General features: G+C 43.4%; 1 protein-coding gene across 1 annotated transcript in view; it reads right to left on the bottom strand.

The window, feature by feature from the left end:
• cacna1g (calcium channel, voltage-dependent, T type, alpha 1G subunit) overlaps positions 1-24,786 on the bottom strand; it is a 208,022-nt gene that overhangs the window by 111,157 nt on the left and 72,079 nt on the right. Inside the window, exons 2-3 of the mRNA XM_076093207.1 lie at positions 22,144-22,255; positions 9,898-10,031 (exon numbers count right to left, since the gene is read on the bottom strand). Coding sequence (XP_075949322.1) covers positions 9,898-10,031; positions 22,144-22,255 — 246 coding nt within the window. The remainder of the gene's footprint in view (positions 1-9,897; positions 10,032-22,143; positions 22,256-24,786) is intronic.

The following is a 24,786-nucleotide window of genomic DNA, read 5'->3' as shown; positions in this document are numbered from 1 at the left end:
TGCTGTAGCCTTGTATTTATTACATAATTATTAGAAAACGGCTTATATGACCCCGATGTCAGTCTGAATAATAAAGTGACAGCAAAATGGCAATTCAGTGAGATGGAGAATATACAATCAATCCACCATGATTCCAGTGCTGAATAGTATGGTCCCGATGGGAAATTATTGTAACATTATCAGGAAGCCGGTGGGAAAACTGTTTGGGTGCCACAGACACGCTATAAATCCCCAGAGCGATATTAAACAAATATTGGGGTCATTTTTCGTCAGACAGAGTTGCATAAGCAAACTTAAAAGCAGATGACGAATGATGTCTGTTGAAAAAAATAGTCCATACAAAAACACTTGCTGCCCCTGATGAGAGCCAGATGAAGTTCGGTGTGCTCAGTGAAAACCGACCCATCTCCCCTCATCTGGAAATGGAGAAACGGCCGAGGAGAAATGGAGTGAATCAAACAAACGGCAGGAAGTCGTGCGCTGTTTTCGTCAGAGTCCGTGCCAGTGCTGATGATGCTGATACAGGAGAAGGGCAACCGGAGGGGGAACTGAGAAACGAGAAGCAGGAGGGGGACGCCCGACCTCGGAGGGAGTTTGCGTGAGGAGAATTCCCAAACTAAAAGCACACGAAGCAGATCCACACCAGGGGGACGGAGTCGAGGACGAAAAACATTTTTACATCTCGTCATGCACATTCTGATATGATACATCTTGATACGGGTGGATCCGAACAAGGACTAACTTGCGGAAGAATGTAATGAGATTCATATTCTATTAGTCAAGCCCCCAATGATATATGCCGGGAACAAAAACCCACCCACCCACACACACACACACAAACACACTCCTTTGGCCGTGTAGCTTCTTAGCTCGTCCACTCTTATCGCAGACGGTGAATGTGTGTGTTTGTGCCAAAGCAGCCAGACACATCAAGGATGGTACACGCGTACACTTTTCCAGCTAAAGGCCAAAGGCAGCGGCAGCTTGGAACACACACACGCACTGGACATAATGCCACCCAGAAAGAGCTACAATAGGAAGAGTACGCAAGGCAGCTCAGGAATGTAATACACTGTTCAATGTTTAACCCGTCCTGTCCACACCTATCGGTCTACTTCTCTGTCTCTATCTGTCTGTCTGTCTGTCTCTGTCTGTCCAACAATTTGAGAGCTCAAAAAATATACTTTTTTTCAACATTAATAAATGGATTTAATATGAATGGGGTCATGATGACTAAACAACAGAGATTTAGCAGTTTTAGTTTCTTTTAGTGGATTGTTTTGTTTCTTCTATGCTACCTGCCCATTACTTAACAGCAGACAGACAAAGTTAGCAACTAGCTGGTGAACATAGTGGAGCATTTAGCAGCTAAAGAGCTGACGAACGTCCTTTAGGAGTTGGAGGAGACCCAAACAGAGCTAAAAGGTGAGTCAATATTTACACCAAATTAATTCTAACGCTTCCACGCACATCCATAACCATAACCTTTGATTAAAAACCTCTAACAGTATTAGAATAAAAACCTCATCCGCTCCTTCATTACCTCCCGATGTGACAACTACAACAGCTTTCTCCACGACACCAACACTCTCAGCAAACTACAAAACATCCACAACTCAGCTGCCCGTCTGCTCACCCACACCAGAGATCTCACAACCCCAGTCCCTCACAAACTTCCTGTTTAAATATGTGATCCATTTGCCCCCCCCCCCCCCCCCCAACCCCCCCCCCCCCCCAACCCCCCCTTTCTTCCTCTTTCATTGCAGTTGTTTTGTTTTTATACTGTTATTGCCTTTACTGTTTCTGTTACTGTTTTTATTACCAAGTAAAAGGCCTTTGAGTACCCTTTAAAGCGCTATGCAAATGAAAAAAAAAGTTTTATTATTAATATTATTAAACATCACAGCACGGCCCATTATTTATCCATGAAATATTGAGTAATAATCATAAATATTGAGGAATGCATTCACAACCAAATGGCTGCTTTAACCCCACTGTTATTATTACATTAGATGATGGCTTTGTTATTGGATTATTGGATTATACCGCTTTACCACCATCATAATCTGTCTTGTCATGTATCGCTTGCTCTGAACTAACCAGTCATCATGTCCTCTCCACTGATATTCCTTTGGTCGCATATTGTTTGCTTTTCTATTCGCCTCTACATCAGTGACCGGCAAAGCTGTCACACTAGATGTTCCTCAGCAAATGAATTGTGAGTGATGGATGTGTGTGTGTGTTTAAAAGGTGTTTTTTTCCGTTGCGTCTGTGGTGTATGTCTATATGTACACACAGTATATTGCCGAAGAGCAAACGCTACAGTATGTGCACCGTAGGAGCAACTCTCACCAAATCTTATGTAACAACACGCATTTAAAAACAACACGCTCAATCCAGGCGGGTGTCTAATGATGAGAGTGATGATATTAAAGCGAGTGCATGTCGTATGATTATGGAGAAGTGGAGGGAGGAAAAACACCACAGAGAACAGACAGATGGAGTGTTTTCATGCTGAATCAGATTGAGAGCCTTTCATCAGCAACACGTTCTGCCATCAACCCACTCTGCTGCTTATCTAACCCAAATGTTAACCAACTTATTCTTCACACGTCACGGTTGATCGCTGAATATCTCTTTCAACAGTCGCACAAGGCGAGGGGGGATTCTCCTTCTCCTTCTCCTTCTTCTTCTTCTTCTTCTTCTTGAGAAGTCAGAGGTCTTAGCTACAGAGCTGCTCTCCTGCATAGGCATATTGACCTATTGTCCTACAGTCCATTATTTTGTAATCAATAAAAATTGCTTGCAAAATGTGACTGCGTCTTTCCCGCATATCGTATAGTCTGATTCCAACAGATTTTTCCCTGATCAAACTAAATCAAACCAGTTTCCTTGTGAATGTGCCTGAGGGGACTTTCTTTACCGTGTTGAAAAAACGTGTTTTTTTTTTATCGTTTTAACATTGATTGGAAACAATTTCATGATAACTTAATTTATATGCAGTCCTGCACTCTTGCTAAGAAGATGCACAAAGACCAGAGCTGAATCCGTCCTCTGGATAAAATGCTTGCACTCTGCGAGCATTCACTTTCTGCGCACGGAGAGGGTTTCCATCAAATGATTTATGGAAGCAGGATCAACAGAGGCTGCTGGACGCTCTTCTCTATTACTACATTGTAATTATGGTTGATAATAAAAGGCCCAGTTTTATATCCAGCTTTTAAATATTCCGCTCACACTTCTGCTGGAGCTTCTTCATCTTTATCTTTATCTCCCCAGCATCCCCCCCCCACCTGCTGCCCCTGACTGGTAATCTATGGCCGATCTGCTGACCCACTTGTAGTGGGAGGATAATCTAACTAATGGAGGAGGAACCAAGGTGGATAAGGACACCCATCAGGAGAAGAAAAAATACAGCAGTCCAGTCCGGATGCTGCAGAGGGCAAGCTCACCGAGACGGAGAGGGAGGAAGACATACTGCTCGCCTCCTGACAGTGGACGGTTTGTTTAATGGCCGTGGATGCTGTATCCTTGTCCGTGTCCTCTCTCTCTCTCTCATCGGGACAGCAACATTAGCCTTACACAATTCTCTCTCTCTGTCACACACACACACACACACACACTCTCGAGGAGTGTGGGGTAAACAGCTGAGATACAACATGTTCCATTTTCAGCTTTACATTTGGAGGTAAGCGTATTTTCCCCACTCGGCACAGAGCGAGGTTGGCCGTCTCCCCCCCCCCCCCCCTGCTTCCAGTCTTTACGCTAAGCTAGGCTAGCCATGTAGAATAACTCCAATGGAAAGCCATCTATCTCATTATTCGATTCTTAGAGGAACTGATGTAGTTTAAAAAGCGTCTGAGGATGGTGGGAGGGAGTTAAGGATGTATACAAGTTGAAACTGTATGTGTCCAAGAATGACGTAATAGTATACAAGTAATACAGCAATGATATTGTTACACTTGCTTGAATTTCTCAATGTTTAAAAAAAAAAATAACTTAATTAAAGTATAATAAATATATATTTTCCCCTATTTCCCCCTTTCACCTCGTCTATTCTTCTCTCTCCGTTCCTCTTCACGTCCCCACCCCCCTCGCCCATTTCCTCCCCCATCCACACACCCTTTTCCTTGCCACCGCTGTCCCCTAAACAGGGCTGGAGTGTTCATCTATAACTCATGAAGGGAAGAAAGGGGGAGACGCTGAGTGCTTCTCTCTCACCTCCCTCAGTGTGACTCAATCACGGATCTAAAGTACAAGAGGACGTGTTGAATATAAAGCCAGTTAAAGGCGCTAAGCTCGCGTTTTTAAACATCAATATATCATGGCGAAATGAATACTGATGCTTTTATATAATTACCTTAAATGATTGGTGGCGTGGTCAAGGTGATGGGTACATGGGCCATATAGCCTCTGCCAAATTGGATTCGCCTCATTCGCCCTCTCCACTCACTCTATATCTCTCTCTCCTGGCACTGTCACAGTAAAAAGCATAAAAGATGCCTGTTTATTAGAATGTTCTATACGCTTGTCTATCACTGTGGGTTTTGTAACCCCCTAAAACAGGTCCCGAGAAAAATCTGAGGGGTCACCAAATAATTCAAGACAGACTGTTACACAATGTTGTCACTTTTTCCTGACTTGTTGCCACATCTTTACTGGGCAACGACTGTCGGTCGGGTCCGCCACTTTGGTCCAGATGGAAAAATCTCAACGACTATTTGATGGATTACCATGAATTATAGCAGTGTACTGCAGGGGATTATTAAAGGCTTACAGGGATATGTCATCTTGAGAACATGTCGTTATTTGTACTCTTTATGAATTACCTGTAGCTTGTGAAATATACAAGGTACAGGAAAATGTCATATTTCCAAAAATGATGGACCAAAATTAGTGTTTTTCATTCGTGGTGTTCGTCCTCGAACATCAGACTGGATTGCATATTGAAGCAGTCGCTATATCGAGCCGACTGCCTTCAGCTTTTCTTCCTCTCTCCAACTGCCTTTTTCTCTGTCAATCCATCGCCCTTCCTCCTGTTCCCTCCTCAGTCCCCCCCTCTTCCTCCTCAGTTATCTCTCCAGGAGGAATCCAGCCAGAGAGAGAGAGAGAGAGAGAGAGAGAGAGAGAGAGAGAGAGAGAGAGAGAAGACAGATCGATGTACTATGGATAGGGAGGCCTGTCTGCCTCAGTAAGTGCTGCTACACTCTCCTATTTAGACCCCCCCGGCTGTTGACTGGGGCTCCACTGCACCAATCAATGAATGAATACATAAATAAATGAAAACATTCTTTTAACAAGTCAGTCAATCTAGAGCCGAGTGTAAAATAGAAAGTTGGTTCCCACACACTTGGGTACAATCAGTTCTTTTGAATGCAAATAGTTTTGAACAGTCTTACTAAACGGAGTGCCATTTTCTTGATATGACTTGATCGATCTGGCTCATTTAGACTAGTTCAGAATTCTGTCCTGTGTAATTTGAAGAGAGGAATGGAACTGCATTAGAGATGAATACGATTTCCATTCTGTCGCAGAATATTTCCCCTCTTCATAATTTGTAATAAGCTGTGTCAAGTAACAATTTAGTTTCATGTTTCAGTCCGTGGCTTCAATCAGGGAACTGCCCTCCTTGAGCTAATTAAAAACAACAACAACATGCTTAACATGCATTCACAGATACAGAGCTCATTAGACGGACAACAAACGAGGCTACAGAGCGTCCACAGGGCCGGATTCATTATGCTGACTGCTGTGTACAGGAAAGGACGCGCTCACAGATTTCCCGTTATTTCCACCGACATCAATGATGGCCAAAACTCCAATAAGTCTAAGAGCCTACAGCCATGCTAAGCTGCTCTGTGAGGCATGCTCACAATCACAACGTCAACATTCCGATGGCTAGCAAGTATAAGGTTTACCATTTTCACCATCATATTTAAGCGAGTTAGCAAGCTAATATCTCCTAATGAGCAGTAATTACAAAGTACAGCTCAGGCTGAAAGGATATGTCATTAGTTTTAAACCAGTCGTAAATCAAAGCGGTTTTAAAGCGGTTGATGGTTGTAGATGAAAAGTCAGTGGATCACCAAAGTCAACAAGCTCCATCCTCTGGGGACCAAGAACGCCTGCACAAAACTCCACGGCAATCCATCCGATAGTTGATGAGATATTTCCGTCAGGGTGAAAGTGGTGGGCCGGCCGACCGACTGATAGACATTGCCCTCCCTTGAGCCTGCCACGCGAGTGGCTGAAAATAAACAGCAATAAAACAGAGATATCCTTTAACGTCAGCTGTGTTTCCTCTTGTGTCTGTACTGTTAGTACTATTGTACAACTATTGTATTTTCCTTTTCCCCCTGTGTAATGTTGAAGAATGTGTTTTCTGAATATAAACAAATGTATTTTGTTGTAATATCAACACAATTCTGAAAGCATTACCAAGTTGAGAATGAGAAGGGTGAACGCACAAAAAAGTAACAAATATATTTTTGTAAGTTATCACAACCAACCGTTGTCTTGGCTCAGAACTCGAAAGATCAGTCAAGACAACAGATTGCGTGCGCGTGTTCAAGACTCTGACCAACTTGACAGGTAAAGCAAACAATTCAAACAGCAAGTGTTCACACGAGTCATCGAGCAATGCATTTCTCTATTCACGCCGGGTCACCAGCTTTTTCACACTTCTCACACCAGCAGCTGAGGAGCGATACACGCGAGTTCATGACTGAGAGCAAACCAAGCATCACGAAGTCAACTCCAGAAAATCAAACACCAAGCGACTGCTCGACGACTTATGTGAAGGAAACTTCGATCTCCTGCTTGTTTTCTTTATCGCGTATATGCTGCAGCACATCCACGTTGCACTCCCTGCACCATTCACCAGCCGAAGAGCTCGCTGCGTATCTCCCTCTCCTTCTCCACACTCCACCTGTTTGGTACACTCATCCCTCCATCATCCCCCCCCCCCCCCCCTGACAGTGAGGTGATTAGGAGGAGAGAGAGAGCCAAGACCTGCTGAAAAAGTAGCTTAGCTGTAATTATCCTCTCGGAAAGAAATAAACAGTTCATCAGAGCCTTCCTCCGCAGACTAAACAACTGTTGCCGGGATGTACCAAACGCACAACCAACCGTTACCTAGGTTACCATTGTCTCCTTGCGGCTGGGGACTCTCCGTACAGATGACATCCTTTTTTTGTTTCTGCAACCCGTAAACACCATATTAACATCTACACACACACACACGCACACACACACACACACACACACACACACACACACACACACACACACACACTGTGTTCATACTGCATGGATTTGTTTCAGCACAAACATGTTTGTCTTGAATTAAATGTGTAAAGTTTACCGTCGAGCTTGCAAACGAAAGCACAAACAGTCACCAAGCTGGCCGTACAGCAGCTCGGGTGACGTTTTCAAGCAATCTCTGCGGCAAAGACGAGGCTGCACCGCAGCGATTTGCACATGACGTGGTGAGCAAATCCAGCCGGCCTTTACAGCCCGGTCAGACGACGGAGTTTGGATTCATTGCAAGAGGAGCCCGTGTTGTATTTGCATCTTGCTGAGAATATGTGGTGTGTCAAACGTCAAGCGTAAAGCATCATTTTAAAGTTTAAAGAGATGAGTTAATTAAAAGGTGGGGTGTCAAAAAATATGACAAGCACAGTAGCATAATAATAAAAAAATGAGGCTACAGAGAGTAGCTTTGACACTGCAGAGCGCACCGCTTAAAGCGTGAAATCGTTCACAGACGGAGAACAGAAGGAGGCTTTCCTCAACAGCGCAGAGGTTCTGTTGGATGGACTCCCGCATAGACACACCATCACTTCCAGGATTAAAGACTTGCTTCTGCCCGTTCGAGAGGCGCGTTACTGCAATGACGGATAATGAACACATCCGACAGACTGAGTCAGAATGCGCCGGTGTTCGGTTTGGCTGCGGATGAAAGAGTGGACATCCACGACGACACCACGTCTCTCAGTCTCTTAAAGTGAGCCCAGTTTACATGTGACTGATTAGTAGCTTACATCAGGACATTGGTTTTGTACGCGTGAATGTGAACCAAGAGAGGGCATCCAGTGCAGAAATTGGGCCTGCAGCTCTATCAATAATGTCAGCTATCCAATAATAGTAAAACTAACTATCTATATGAATCTGAGTTGAGCTCTGGGAGATTGTAACTGTTGGTGGTATTGGCTGAGAGATGGGAAATGTTGTTAGTTGCAGCCCTAGATGTGATATTCACTCAGAATGTAGACGACTACAGTCAACATTTGAGTTAAATTATGGAATAGTATGTTGCAATTAAAAGAAACCCACATCGTTAGAGTTGTTAATGTACTCATTAACCATGCTTAGTTTTTGAGAAAGACATTCCAAGTAAAACTTTTACCTCTGAGCTAATGTTGCAATGCATAAAACGGGTGGGTTTGTTCTGTTGCCATAATGTTTTATGATGAAATTCCACTCAGATATATTTCGTCTATTGCCGATTCTTCATGCATATTCTATCCTGCACTGCAACAATGACCCAGTTTTTTCCCCACCAGCACATTATAGTTTCATCCGTAGGCAACAAAGTAGAACATTTAATAGTCTTCAGCATAGCTGTAATGACATTACACCTGCTCTCATTGCCCCGACGCTATAGTTTTAATTAGAGGCTCCCTTTATTGGCCTTCTTATGACTCACTGGATTAGTGCCATGATTATCAGACATTAAGGTATTTCCCATCTTGTTCCTTCTGGATCAGTTGTTCCCTGAGCGGCGGCGGCCAACAGGGAAGCAGCTTTCACTGTCTACGATCCTAAAAGATTTCCACTCAGACGTGTGACGCGGGTTTAATAAAGAGCCTGGAGGAATTAACATGAATGAGGGCTGAGGAGGAAGCTCAGGGATGCCGTCGCAGAAAAGACGAAGGCAGCGGTAGGTAGTAAGTAGGTGGAATGTATCTCCTCTCTGCTGCTGAAGGACATGCTTTGTCATGCACACACAGTCTTACACGCACACACACGCACACACACACACACACACACACGCACAGAAGGAGATGTGCCATGTTCCCACTGATGGACAACAGAAGCTGTGGCAGAAGGATGACATTAAAAACCAGCAGGGGATGCAGTGTAAAGAAAATGTCAGACCAAAACCAGCAGGCTACATTCCGCAACATGTTTAATCAAATTACAGTGTGTGCATCAGTGTGTGTGTGTGTGTGTGTGTGTCACTGTGTGAGCTTCTATGCCCGCTGTGTTCGTAGATCGCATGCATATCGTATGTCTGTTAACATGCATCTGTACGGATGCGCCTGTGTGCGCATTGTGTGCCTGGATTTGTGCACACAATCTGCAAGTGTAGTAGAGTTATGCCGTGTAAAAGGAAGTAATGTGAACGAGTTTAAAAGAAAACATTCACACCCTCACTCAGCTATTTGACAGATTCTGAGCAGTTAACAATTCAAGAGGCTACTTGCAACACATTTGTATTTAAAAGGGCTTTTACAGGACATTCGGGGGGTGAATTCATTTGAAGACAAACCCAGTGGAGCGCACAGGGAAGAAGCCTGGTGTCACTTAGGGGACTGGTTCTAACAGGTTCATGCTTCAAATCCAGTGTTGTTTGATCTGCTCGGGGGGGCAGCAAGCAAAGAAAACCACGCAGCTTGTTGGAATCTGATGACGATTACGCAAAGCATCTACTAGTTTCTGTCCTTCATGAATCTGTCCCTGCGTTTTCAAATGCCGACTTGCAGTTTGATAACTACTCAAAAGTGTTGCGTGTGTGCTGCTTCTTGTGCAAGCCTCCTGTGTTTACGCATTGGTTACGCTCGGCCACCTGCGTGTTTGTGTGCATGTGTTTGTGCCTGTGACTGCGTAACTCACCCAGCCACCACTATGAAGAAGTCCAAGCGGTTCCACGTGTCTCCGAGGTAACACTTCTTGCCAAAAATCCCCAGAGCCACCATCTTGATGACCATCTCAATGGCAAAGAACGCGAAGATGAAGTCATCGAATTTCTGCAGAAGGAGACGGACACAGAAAATAAGAGTTAGCAACGACACAATGTGCCGCTGAGCCTGATGGGAATGTCATTAGGTTTGCGGGTGTAAAATCATAGGCTTGGACATTGAATTTGTATCTAATGTTGGTGCTAAATGATAAGTCAGAGGATCACTGAACTTACTACTGTTCATCCTGAGGGGAACACAAATGTACTGTAATCCATCCGACAATTCTTGAGACATTTCACTCCCAACCACAAATGCCAACGTTGTGGTGGCGCTAGAAGGAAAGCTAGGGGTTCACCAAAAACATTGGGATACATCATCTGGGAACCATGCATGTCTGCCAAAAATGCTGTGCCAATATATTCAGTAGATAGCGTGAGATATTTCATTGGATATGTTCAAGGTTTGACCTGCTGGTAGCACAAGAGCTAAAATCACTTCACTTCATCCTCAGAGGACCATGAATCTCTGTAAAGAATGTAATGGTAATCTATCCAATAGTTGATAAGATATTTCAGGCTGAACCAAGGTGGTGGGCTGAGCAACCACCCAACAGACCTTCCTTTCTGTGGAACAAATTATTGCTTTCCATTACAGCTGTTTTTTTTTGTTATTTAGTGGCCAACATATCCCACATCACTCTCAACCCATCAATGAACCGCAGCTTGGTATTGCGTGGTAGTGACGCACCAAGGCGTCCTTTAGAGTGCAATGTAAAGCTATCGGCATCATTATTAGACTGTCAAACCAATTGCTGTAGTATAAAGAGAGAGAAAGCCCGCTTTGGTTGGGAGGGGGGGCTACAGGATGGACAGGTCAAACAAACACAGGACTTTCACCCAGGAGGCCGCTGTATGTCTCGTGTGAAAGTCAATTTATCATAGTCATGTTACGTAATGTATGTACTTTGCAAACACCAGTTATTTAACAAATGTAGTTATCTTAGGTAAGAAACTTACTTATTTTAACATTTAAATCTATAGTACTTTTGTTGCCTTAACCTAAACAAGTACCTTTAATAAGTAAGTAAACCTAACAACTAAGTAAACCTCCATTGGGAGTATATTTTCAAAAGAGACTGTACGCGTGTACCCAGGGAAAACTGACACGACGTCCTTATATGACACTGATATTATCAGTCATATCCATGTATTAGTCGGGCTCTAATATCTTCATATTTGATGTGTAAAAATAGCCCACTGAGAACCTTTGACAGTAATGTGATACTTTATTAATTCCTGCAGAGGAATCCTCTTTTCTCTTTGCCCTGCTGTCGGGAGGGCAGGCTCCCTGCCCAATGGGGGAAGAGAAAAACAAAAAGATAAGAGCCTCATTGCAACAAATAATTCGGTATCTTGCTCAAGGACACTTAAGCAAGCAAGATGCTTGCCGACATCATGGCTCCTCTGGCCTAAGGATGGCTGCGTGCACGATGAGGCCACCTTGCTACCTTAACAGGGACTCAAGTGACAAATGGACCCAGATCCAGAGAATATAATGTAATAACCTGGAACAAGCCTCTGTTTGTTCTAATACAGTATTACTGCCCTCGTTACCGTCTGTCTGGCTAAGCTTCATCTCTCCCAATCATCATCAGACTGGACTGAAGACGTAAACAAGGGCGAGCGTGAGGACGTGAGGGTGTTGGACGGGAATTAAAGAAAAAGACAAAAAGATAACCTCAATTCTTGAAATATGAAAATCAATAAATTAATTAAAAGAACACAGAAGAGAGAGAATTGGAGATGAGGAGGGAAAATAATGCAGCTCAAAGTATAGCAAAAAAAGATAAATGAAAGAAAAATTCTGGAAGGAGATCAAGGCACAGGACACCCACTGATGGATGAGTCATCCAAACAAGAACAGGGAAATGTATAAATATATCAAATCCTGTTAGCTTAGGCAGAGGCTAGCTTGCTCGCTGCTTTAAAGTTCACTGTACGTGAAATGTAGAGGTTCACACGGGAGTGTGTGTGCGCGTGTAAAACTCAGTTCTCATCCATCCCATCATGTAGTCTGTCTAAACATCCCAACAGATTTTACGCAACATATGAGGTCGCACTGCTATTTACAGGACATACAGTCTATCAGATAGCTGACCTAAATGTTATCTGAACCGTCTCACTCCTTGTCTGTACTTGCCGGAGTCCACGGCAAATGATACAGTGATATGGAGGTTATTGATCATATAGGAACTGCTAGTGTGAATACTACTACATTACAAGTGCAATGGATGTACTGTACCACGGTTAAGTCGTATAATCGTGACGGATCACTTTGAAAGTGTTGAAGCACTTCTATATTCAACTTCATGACATATTTGTGCAAGATAGTATATACTATTTAGTGGGATATTCTGCTTTTGAATAATTACACAAATTCAACTAACATTAAATTAAGGTGAAATAGGGGATATTAATGCGGTAATGGAAACATTAAATGTCCCCATATTGTATGTGGTGCTTTACAAATTTGTGTATAATGGCAATTATATTGTGTGTATCAGGTGAAGATGTTTTCTTCTGATTTGGAATGCCCACAGCAGTCCTTGTTACTGCTAACTCTACTGTTGACCTCCATGACACAGGGTACTGCCAACTGCCTCTTTTCACTTGCTTGCAATGAGTTTCATTAAGACGGCAAACATGCACAGGGCAGCTCACAAAAAACCTACGGCTGCATTTGCTCCCTGGAAAACTCTGGAGGTGGGAACTTTACCATGCAACCAACCTTTGTAGTAACGAGTAAAGAGATATGTTTCAGGTAGAGAAACACCATAAAAACTTAATTCACGTCTAATCAAATTCAACTTTGGGTGACTTGTAAGTGTTGGCTACAGCTAACAACTCAAACAACATCTAGTTGTTTTTACACCTTTATACAATTTAGATAAGTGTATTTTCTTAACCTTGGAAAGAGCTAGCTGTTTCCCCCTGCTTCCAGTCTTTATGCTAAGCTAAGCTAATCGACTCTTGACTCCCGCTCAATATATCACAGTAACACACAGACTTCTCATCTAACTCTCGGCAGGAAACCAAGCTATTGTATTTTTCAAAATGTTAATCTTTTTGCTACAATACATACGATTCAATATTTCAATGACAGAATGTTTTTATCGTGCAAGTTTCTTTTTTTATGAAAGATATACAGATGAACACGATGCAACGTATGTGTGAATGGTTTCTCAGAGACTGCATTGTGTGCAATAGAGGAGAGCGGAAGTGTTTACCGCCATGCTGAGCATGAAATGATTGTTTCTCTCTTCTCTAATAACTCCATAATTCTATCTCTGTTGTCTTTTGTTTATTGACGGAGCCGTTCCTCTTGTCTCTGCTGGGGAGTAATCGCTCCTCTATTTTGCATTAGCTAAAACCTGCACACCTGCAGAGCCCACGCTATAAGAATCCACTTTAGGGGTGATGGGGACAATATACTTACTGTGACACACGCACTTCAGACGTACAAATGCATACTGCAACACATACAACATGGGACCTCAGCTCAACCTTCCCTATGGCTCTCACTCCAAACAAGCACACACACACACATGCATGCACACACTCTACGTACAACTGGGTTTATGTAACGTATGGAAATAAACTGGACGTGCCTGCCTGAGGCATTCCCAGCCTATGCAATCAGGATATTGATTTCCTCGAACTTGTATCGCACATGAGTGGAGCCCCAAAGCAGGTTGCATGATCCTGATGAACATGGATTGGATTTAATATCCAAGCGCACAAGGAAAAAGCTCTGTCGATGCAACACTAATCATAGGCTAAGATCTCTAAGGTTTCCTGACATTGAGAATATACCAAGCAGGGAAATCGGTTTGCACGGTGTGTGTGCTTCACTGGCTGTACATCCATGTGCAGAGTAGAGAAGCCTAACACACACACACACACACACACCTGCCTCAGAGGGAATAGACACAAGTGACCTGTGCTGAACGGCTCACTGCTCTCGCATTTCTACTCTCCACTGCATTCTCTTACTGTGAGGAGATTCACAAGAGGGACAGACTATTTTTTTTTTTCCGGGGACTTCTGGAATATCCACAAAGAATAATTAGACTTTCACATTATGCCAAAACGAAAACTAGAAAAAGGTTAATTAAAATATCATTCAGCCTAATCCCAGTGTAGACAAACCCAACGAAATTAGCTTTCATTCAGCGTGACAGTCACACTCGTGTGAAATAGGCGAACAAATGACAGCAGAGAACAAAGCTGAAAGTGGTGAATCAGTGGTGAATCAGGTAATATATGGGATGGTGAACTGAAACCTTTTAATGAATATCATACAAATTTGTCATTCAGGTTTTGCACGTGTTGCCAATGCTTATTGTGCTCATTGCTGCCGTGGTTTTTGCATGGCATCTCTCAGGGATCATTTGTCAATGAAACAGTGTTGGCAGGACTGTAAAGTCTTTGTGTTTTGATTGTGTGTAGGTGGTAGACAGCACTGCTCAGCCTTTCTATATCTATTCCAAACAAACCACTGTTGTTGCTGCCAGAAATGGAAAAAAAAACCTTCACTTCCTGTGCACCAGAGACTTGCCAGACGCTGACTGTTTAAAGAGCAATTGTAAAATTGTCAAAATCGTCAACTGTGTGTGCGGGATTAATCACTGCCCACTTCCATATGACAAAAGCCTTTGCACAGCGAGGACAAATATGACAGCTACCGTAGCTCAGAGCAGCGGCCCTCTAACCACCGGGCTGCGGACCGGTCCGTGGGTCACACAGAAAGAATAAGTAACTTATATCATTTCCATTTTATTGATTATCAGAGTCCCCCCAAATGCAATGCTGTGCTTTTGATGTGAATATTACAATAATGTGACTGGCAAAGATGGTGGCAAACCATAAACCCATTACAGGCTACACACCTGTGTTATTCTACAGTCTATGAATACTAGGTCTGACAACAGACTGCCACTGGCTGCTGTGCTCATCTGCTTTTCATTTTTACAACACAAGCACATTTATATAGGAAAAAGAAGAAGGATACACATTATGTTTTTAGCCTTCTGTCACTCTTATCTCCTCTCCCACTCAGTCTTGTCTCCCTGCGGTAACAGCTGGATAAGATTCTCGCTGTACAGTATGTGAGCTACTGGCAGTCCTCCTCCTCCCGTCTACCACCGACTTCCATCTCTCTCATCTTTCCTCTTATCTTCCACCACCTCCTTCTCTCTCCCAGGGATGAAAGTCCCCTCTCTCTCCCCTGTTACTGTGATTACGTCTCTCTCGGTATCTCACTGTGTGCACGCCTAATAATACATGTGTGGGTGTTGATGCCCATGTGTATATGCCATGTGTAATTTTTCATGTGCTTGTTTATGAAAAAATCGACTGTTTGTGTGTATGTGTGTGGGTGTGTATTACCAATGCGCTTCTGTGTGTGTCTGTCTCTCACACACAATTACACTGTTTGGACACACAAAGCATTCAGGCAGCTTCTTTCTCCATGTGTCGTCAGTCTTGCGTGAACGTCTCAGCCTAAACAGTGACACCGCACGCCAGCTTAACAGCCCTGGGTGTGTTTGTGTGTGTGTGTGTGTGTGTGTGTGTGTGTGTGTGTGTGAACGCCCATGTTGCTTTGCACATTGCCTGAGAACAAGCGTAAACACACGTGTTCACCAGGCACACGCAGACATCAGCAAGCTTTATTGCGTGTTATTAATGTGTCAAGCGAGTGCCAACAGTACACGTCATCTCATCACCTCCTGAACGGAGCCTTTATGTTCCGAGTGCTCTTAATCGCTAATGCTGAGTGCACTTAAAGCGCTCCCTACTGACTTGACGCGGCTCACTCCAAATCCTCAAAGTGTCAAAGCTTGTATCGGATGCAACCTTGTGCTGAAATGCGAAGCCCTGAAAAGAACAATCACGATATGATGATCAAAAACATTCCTGCACATGAGCAAAGGGCTGCTTTGGTTAAATAATCAGCAGCCAGTCAATGCGGGGGGTTGTTGGTAGGAGGTCTGTCTTTCAAGAAGGAGAAAGTCTGCAGGAAATATTCACCCTGCTTAAGTGACCCTGAAAGCCTACCAGCCCCTTGGTGCCTGTGCTGCAGCCGGCCATGGCCTCTGATAGGCCAGCAGCCAGGAACAAAATGTTGGCATTGTACGTTTCTGCAAAACCACGGAGAACAGGACTTTCACCCAGGAGACCGTTGTTCGTGTCCCCTGTGCAGCCAAAAGTCCACGTTGACCCCAACAGTTGTGATGTAATGTTGTTATGCTTGTTACATAACACTACGCAAGAAAGTCCACTAAGGACGGTTGTTGCGTGACGTTGTTGAGCTACCTTTTACATTTACAAGTTGTGACATTGTTTTAACACAAACTCTGATCTTTTTTTTCTAACCATAACCAAGTCGTTTTGTTGCCTAAACCTAACCAATCGTTTCCCAACTGTATCCTCGTGGCATTGTGCGTTTCTGCAAGCGTGATACGAGGCTGATAAGAAACATAGTTATAAAATTTCTGGTTGAGAAAGTGTCAACATTCAATGTATCCCATAATTTGCAGAAACTTACATTGCCACATTTTATTCTGGACACTGGGTTGCCTCTGACCTCCATGAACAGGGTGTAAGCAGAGTTTAACTTCCCAGTCAATAAAGTATAAAATCATAACGTTTCTGCAAAGACATTTCAGCAGGGAGGGTCCTGTTTGTTATTTATTCTTTTATAGCACTGGAACAATTACCCAACATTCCATACTTTCAGCTCCTGAAGTTTAAGGATTTGCGGTTTTTCTTTTCCTTTTCCATAGTGAAGTCTATATTTTCATTGTTGTTTCGAGAAAAAAAATACAACTTCATAATATCAACTTGGGTAAGGAAATTGAGACGTTTTTTTTCTTCACTTTTTTCATCTCTTTCTTCGTCTTTCTGACAAAAAAAAACAGAAAAAGCATTCAATAATTGGAAAGCCATCATGTCTACAGTTGGTTGGTTAGGTTATTAATGCTTACAACTACATCGTTATAAATAAATGGATTTTGGACCAAAATCCTATGCCCAGCCCTTTTGCAGACGTTAGCTGGTCCGTGGTAGACGATGTCCGTCACAGCCTATGAAGCCTGAATCAGAAAGAATCTCTCTGCTCGATGACTGCTGCACTTTACGACAGGGCATCTTAACAGATAGAAAGTTTTATATACATGTAGATATTCTTCCCCGCCGAAACAGGTGCCATCAATTCTGTGAAAACATTTCCCTGTAGCCTCTCCCGAAAATAAATCTCATCCACTATGTATGCTAATTCTGCCTGTCTGAATGCTATTATCACAGGGGTCAAAGGCTTTCATCACAAGCTCGCGCGCACACACACACACACACACACACAGGTGCGCTGTGCAGGCAGGCGGACAGCTGAATGTGTCGATGGAGGCGGTGTATGCTTCATGTGATGAGGACAATAGGCCAGGCTAACTTTAATCTGCCATTCAGTTGAGATCCTCTCCTCACAGGTGGAGGGAGATAATATTGTGAGAGAGACTTTTCGGCTCAGTCGCGACCATTCGTAGCACACGGGCTAAACACACGCGCAGACACCCGGTCTGACGTTTCTTCATCCTCTGGGCACCTGCCAGGCTGAAGTGGGGGTTAGCCAATGTATGTGTTGTCCAATCAGGCCTGAAAGCTCCTACAGTAATGTTAGCGTATCCAGCATCCAGCAGCAACAGCTAACTGCAGTCAATGAGCCGCGACCACCTTCGACACAGCACTGCCTTTTGTCCCCAGCTATGCACCCTTCAAGTGTGACGTAAATTGGATGAACGGTTTTTGAGATATGGGGAAGGACACACATACAGAAACTCCTTGATTTATAGTTAGATGGCATCTGCCTGCCAACTCCTCTCCTTCTTTCTCTCTTCCTCTCTTCCTTCGGTGTGTCTTTCTTTAACCAGGGGCTCCCATTGTATTGGCAACGAGTTGCTTTGGAAGGTTAAGTGTGTGCTGTTGCATTCAGAGCAGAATGTGCTGCATTGAAATGTCTCCTTCAGTAAAAAAAAAAAAAAAAGAGAGACAATCTTTGACATTAAAGATGCTACATTATAGCCAGAGTTTGACATTTCTTTGAAACTACTCCGTCGGCTAAACCACCACTTATCCCTTACTTTTCCTCTCTCGTATGGAGTGCTCACTGATGGTCTCCTTTCTACCTCATCTGCAGTCTGTCCAGGTTTGTTTATCATCTGGGATGAAGTGTTAGAGGGAGGCTATACCACAGATAAGCAAAACAGTGCCACTATTTTCTACTTGCTGTTAGACGTATACATTAAGGTGTTACTGGAGCCTGAAGGATGCAGTTTAGCAGGTTACAGATATAAGTGTGTCTGCATTTATGTTGGCTGAGAAGTAACAAGAAACTGCAGTACATAAACACAAGATATGTAATTTAGACATAGTTTTGCCATTACAGAGCTTTTCCATCACCAAGTTTTTACGGTTTATGTTTGGGGGGGGGGGCATTGATGTCTGTACTTACAATTCGATTGCAATCCATTCAATACCTGTCAAGACAATACACTCAAAACTCCAAATGTAAATCTGCTGCCAGATTCCAGGGATTTATCATCTGGGGACCATGAATGTGTGTATTGATTGATGAGATTGTGTGGACATAAAGCGACTGACTGACATCCTCAGTTCCACGACGCTAACAATGTTAGTGGTTGGCTTTAAAAGACACAGCTAAAGCTTCTTAAACAACTAAAACAAAAGACTATATTAAATAACATTGTAATCAATGATTGAACGATAACATTCAATATCATCCAACCGTGCTGTAATGAAGCTGAACACAAGTGAGTTCAGAGTGACGACTGAGTGTCATCAAAACAAATAGTAATGTAAATAGTGCCTCAGGCTAACCTTTCAACAATGCTGACACACGAAGCGTGGGTCATCTCTCTCTCTACCCCGCAGCTACACAGCGGCCTGTGACCATTACAGCAGCCATTAGCCATGTCAGGGGATGAGAGCTCATTTAGCCTGCATCAGAGAGGAGAGCTGTGAAGAGGCCTGGCTACGCTCCCTCATTAGCACTGATGCTAGCATGGCTATGTGAAGCTCAGGTACTGACTGAAAGAATAAAATCCTTAGTATTAGTATTAGGATATTAGTGCTTGAGTAGACAAGACAATGACTAATTCTGATGCCAACACACAACCTTATCAAATGCTATGTTTGTTGGTTTAGTTGAGTTTTTTTTCACCCCCTTCCACTTGCTACATGCTAACAGCTGTAGCTTGCATTTTTTGTTTGTTTTTCAAATTGCTTGCACTAGTAAATCACTTTTTGTGTCATTTTAGTGACTGGGAGTATTTTCTGGCAAAGTGATGAAGACCAAACCACGCAAAAATAGATTTTGCACACTTTGATGCAGTGGAACTATAACATGTGTATTTGTTCATGTACTCTTTCACACGAACAAGTGCAAAGACATTCTGTTTTAGTTGAGACTGTTGTAGTCTGCGCTGCACACACAATAAACACACTAAGTGAAACCATCTTTACGGCATCGGCCAATTGTTCTGACAATCTATTTGAAAATCATGTATTGGGGTAAATATATAATTGCGGAGGTTGCAAAGTAAAACCAAGCCCTCTAAGTTAAAAGAGGAAAAAACGGAGACTCGTGGAGAAGGTGCATAGTTTATGTTCCTTTACGATCTCTTAACATATCGGTGCAGAGACTGATGGTGAGATTGAAATGGAGGAAGTGGGGAACTAATGAGAATGCATTTAACCTCTAAGCTGTACATTCATGTGCGCTCCAGAGGAGAACCCGCTGAATTAAATCACATCTCGTATCGCTGAGCAGAGCGATGGAAGGAGTCAATGGGGCTCGCGCTGCCCAGCAACAGCAGCCTCAAACTCTCAGCTCCTCGTGTTTCTCTTTTCATCTCAAACCATCCTCTTATCGACGCACAGCTTTGATTTTACTCTCTGCTCCTCTTCCTTCTTCTCCTTTCAACTCCTCTTGCTTTTCTTTCTGTCCCTGCTCCGTCGTTGCCTCTCCTCTCAAATGTAACGTGACGACGTGTTTGCTTCCCTTGTAATTTGTGGGGAGTATGATTACTTGCTGAAAAAGATGCTTCGGATCAGTATATGTCTTACCCAACAAATTCACTCTCATATTAGAAAGCACTATCCTCGAAATAGAGCCCTCTTCTTTTAGACGATAGATATATCTCATTTTGGAACGAAATTGCTCTATTGCACTAAGTCAGTGGACGGGAAAATAAGAGGACTTTGTTTTGATTCGATCTATTTGGAACCACTTTGCGAACACATTATCCATTCACTGCAGGAGATGTACGGCGCCAGATAACACGGCTCTGCTCTGCCTCACCTCGGTCCGCTTCATTCCCTCATCCAACTTAGAAAACAACAACAAAAAAAGAGGTTTCTTTATCCTCTGTGTTTTACAACAGCGGCGACAACAAACACTGCATCCCCCATTAGAGTTTGTCGGGTTAAAGGAGGTCCATAAATTAATGGAAACGCCTACACACAATGTTGTTGTTTATTTTCTGTCCGAGACAATGCAAATGGAGGGAGCTGCAAAGGCCAGATATGATGGAAAATATTGTTTCAGTAGCTCTCTCTCTCTCTCTCTCTCTCTCTCTCTCTCTCTCTCTCTCTCTCTCTCTCTCTCTCTCTCTCTCTCTCTCTCTCTCTCTCTCTCTCTCTCTCTCTGTGACTCCATCAAAAGCATTGGTTTAGAAAATTGTACCCATAACTCTCAGAGTTCCTGCTCTCCGTCATCTCTTTCGCTGTCTTTGAATAATCCGCTGTACAGACGGCGGTCACCCGGCCATAATGTCGGATGTTTTCTAGCCGTTGCACTGCATTTGTTGCCCTTATATCTACCAGTGTCACATCTATGTGTGCGAATGTTGTTTCTGTAATGCTTGGGTATTTGTCTTCATGCTAATTTGTACGCGCCTTACTGAATACAGACCGAGGAAGATAAATGAATGTGGGTTTCTCCCAAAAGGACACCTCAAACATTGTTTCAATCAACAGTTAAATCACAGTTAATATAATATAAGGAGTAGAAGGGCACTCCACCTATTTTTACATGTCAAAGTCAATCAAACAGCCAGAAGGAGTACTAGTCAGTGAGTGAAAGCAGGAGTGTAATATATTCTGGGGATGTCAAGTTTGAAAGATGTCGGCATTTCCAAGGCACGGAGGGTCTCATAAAAAGACATCATTGAGTTGCTTTATGGAAAGTATAGGAGCTCGACCCGAGACAGCAGTTCAGACTCCGGATGTGGCTTATGCTTGAAAAGAAGCAGTTCTTCCGACAACTTGTCTGACAGCATTGCAAATCAACCCCCCGCCCCCAAAAATCCAATGTCAGAGAGCCCCCGAGAACATCTCTGTCCGCAGCACTCATGATGTCCTGATGTCACAGTGAAGACAGGGTTTACACACCCTCTGAACAACCAGGTGGTTTTTGACAACTTTGGGGTACCTGGAAGTTTTGTTTTATCTCCTTTAGTAGCGGCTAACTCCCTCCCCCACTCCCCCGGGATAACAAATCCCAGACCGGTCTCCCCACCAAACCAACTCCTGGTAAAATCCACCCATGTAGAATGCTATCAGCCGATTGAATGGACGTTATCAGTGGTTACCGGTACCCTTCTAATGCTACAGACGGGCCAAACCGCATCTAGCACCTTGTGAAAGTGAAATGGTGTTGAGTTTTGGTTTCACACGGGACACAAACAGCAGTCTGCCGGGTGAAAGTCCTGCGTTTGTTCGATCCATCCATCCACACCGTGGATCAACCATGGAAATAGATGATAACATAATGACTGAATTGAAACTGTTGTCGTTTGCACTACTAGTTACTGAAATGTAACCACCACCATGTTATTTACAACACTTTCATTAAGTGGTGTGTAAGTGCAATAATACACACATAAGTAGCCTAAAATAATGGACATATTGTCACTCCGTTAGGTACACCGCTGCTTTTAGGGGGGAACAAATACATTCTGCTCTTTAGATTATTTTCATATCAAACAAGGCAAGAAAAAGAAAACATTCAATCCGTAACATATAGAGCCATAAACTGATCTTACCTGCAGGATCTTGCACCTCTCAGAGTCGCAGACGATGTCCTCGCAGGGATGAAACATTCCCAGGGTCACGCAGTTCAGCAGGATCACCAACATGGACGCTCGCTCGAACCACGTAGAGAGCAACAGTTAAGGAACACAACCAAAAGACAGATGACAACAGCTCGCAAGCCGACGATGAGAGTCGGAAGCTCGCAGTAAGAAAACAAACGACATTTCTCCAGGGCGCTCTCCAGTGACCTCATTATTCCATTCAAAAGTATAAAGTCCTCTGACAAAGTGATGCACGGTTATCTCTTCCCCCCCCCCCCCCCCAAAAAAAGGTTTGAGAGAAAAAATGAGCCACAGAGGGAATCTGGGAAGTGGGAGAAAGCCCACCTGTGGGGTTTCTGAGCGGCAGTCATTGCTCCTATTTCACCCCCCGAGGATCTGTTTGCAAGGCGTGTTGGGGAAAAAAATGTTCTGATTGTTAGCCAGGGTGCTTGGATAGACACTTTTAAAGAGATTGTGTGAGGCAAAACAAAAAAGAGAAGAAAGAGAAGAGATGCTGAGAGACTGGGAGGCTGAGTGAGAGGAGGAGGAGTACAGTGAGCGTGAAGACATCCTGATGCATGGCGCATGCAATTTATTGACCACAGGGTCGAAGTGGGCATTCCTAATGCGGTTAGGTTAAATGCCAGCCTGAGCTATGAGACACCGATCAATGATGGGACCAAACGCAGATTAGGCTGATACTGCTTCACACACACACACACACACACACACACACACACACACACACACACACACACACACACACACACACACACACACACACACACACACACACACACACACACTATAGGTTGTTACTTACATCCACGTTTAGCATCCAGCACCCCGCCTGGTTAACAATGTTAGACAGAAGAGATTGTTTGTCATCCAAGTGTGTGTTTGAGTTAAAAGGAAAACAGTGCTCTTTTTTTTTTTTTTTTATCTGTGAATGTGGTGTGCAAAGCAGGCTGTGAGGACAAACGACCTGTCCGTCTTTTATCGCATTTGCCGCCACTTGCTCATTCATCCCACTGACCCATAATGCAGCTGGGTCAGCATGGCCCCAACAGCCGACGCACACAAAAAACAATTCACTGCAGGACGAACAATAACAGCAACAGTGAAAGACGGATTTTTAACTTGGGCAAAAGATAACCATCCTCGGGCTGGAGTTTAAAAAAAGAAGAATACCAGACAATCTGATAAAAGCTGGGGAAACACAGAGAATAAATAGTCTGCTAATGGCTTTCAAAAATTGGCATGAGCCAAAGTGTTGGTCAAGGGGAAATTATGGAGACAAGACATCATTCATGAATAGTTTAGGGGTACTAAGACATGCCTTGTCTCTCTAAAACAAGCTGCATATCAAACTGATCGTTCACATGGTTCCAAAATCCAAACGGTCATGACAGCACAGATTTTTGATGAAAACAGAAATTCTGTGTTACAAACTGGGGGGTATAAGGTTTCAAAGATGTGGCAGGTTAGCAAGGAAGAAGGGTCTAACAAAAGACACTATGCAGCTGCATTATGGGAAGCGTAGAATCCAGGGATTTTGGAGCTTAACCGAATACTAGTTAGTATATCTTGGCCTCTGCTGCTTCAATTTGGACTATTGTATTTTCAATCTGTCGGTCATGAGGCCTCCTAACATTATACTAGTAAATCACAGGAGTTCCCCTTTAAATGGTGAACTGTGACCGTGAGAAAACGACTGTCCCTTGCATGAAAGTCAGTGCTCCTCCACCAACTTTTGCTTTACACCTCACGAGAGGGCACACTGCTTACCGCGCTGGCTCTGAACATCGGCACGGGACTTAAATCATTTGCTGCAGAATCATCCGATTTCAAAGCAGTTCCAAGGGATACCGAGCTATGATGTGATAACTCTGTGGTTCTTCCAATACAGTATTGAACAGGAATATTGAATAATAGATGCAGGCTGGAGGGAAGCGGACCACAAGGCAGCATCAGTCGAGTAATGAATGTTGCATCTGGAAGGCAGCACAGGATTATGTCGCACACGGGAGGATGCACAGAAAAGTCCAAAGGGATGCAATTAAAAAAGATCAATCAGTATGGAGAGTGGGATCATTAAACGGGAAACAAAAGGCTCGGGCTTGTAGTGTGAGAGTGGCGCCACCCGAAAGTTTTCGGGGAGAGCAAACTGTTGTTGACGCGCAGGCGGTGGAATCGGTAAAAAGTACACGGCAAAGGATCGGAGACGACGAGGCTAATTAAAAATAATGAGCTGCATGTGTTGTCTTTGTAATCGTGAACCTACATCAGAGCTAAACACAATGTCATTTTAGTTCAGTAAACTTTCTGTTCATCGTCGACTGATTTTAAGCAATTGTAATTGTGAGCATGACATTTTTGATTATATATTCTAACACACCACGATGTTTTGTTTTTTTACTCACCACCATAGCCTTTACAGCCAACTTTGCACAATTTGAAGAAGTTTAAAGGAAAACTTCAAATTCCTTCAGTATATGATAGAAATATTCATCCTATATCTGTATTTATTGGGACGCACCGATCCAATGCTGACTCTAATAGCTAAGACAGCTTATTAAATAAACACTGGTTTCATAACCGTACTCGGTATCA

Source organism: Anarhichas minor, unplaced genomic scaffold (genome assembly GCF_050575085.1).
Source record: "Anarhichas minor isolate MPS153535 unplaced genomic scaffold, ASM5057508v1 ptg000017l, whole genome shotgun sequence".
In the NCBI taxonomy this organism is placed as follows: Eukaryota; Metazoa; Chordata; class Actinopteri; order Perciformes; family Anarhichadidae; genus Anarhichas; species Anarhichas minor.
The sequence above is the reverse complement of the archived record's forward strand: the minus strand, read 5'-3'. Positions and strand labels throughout refer to the sequence as shown.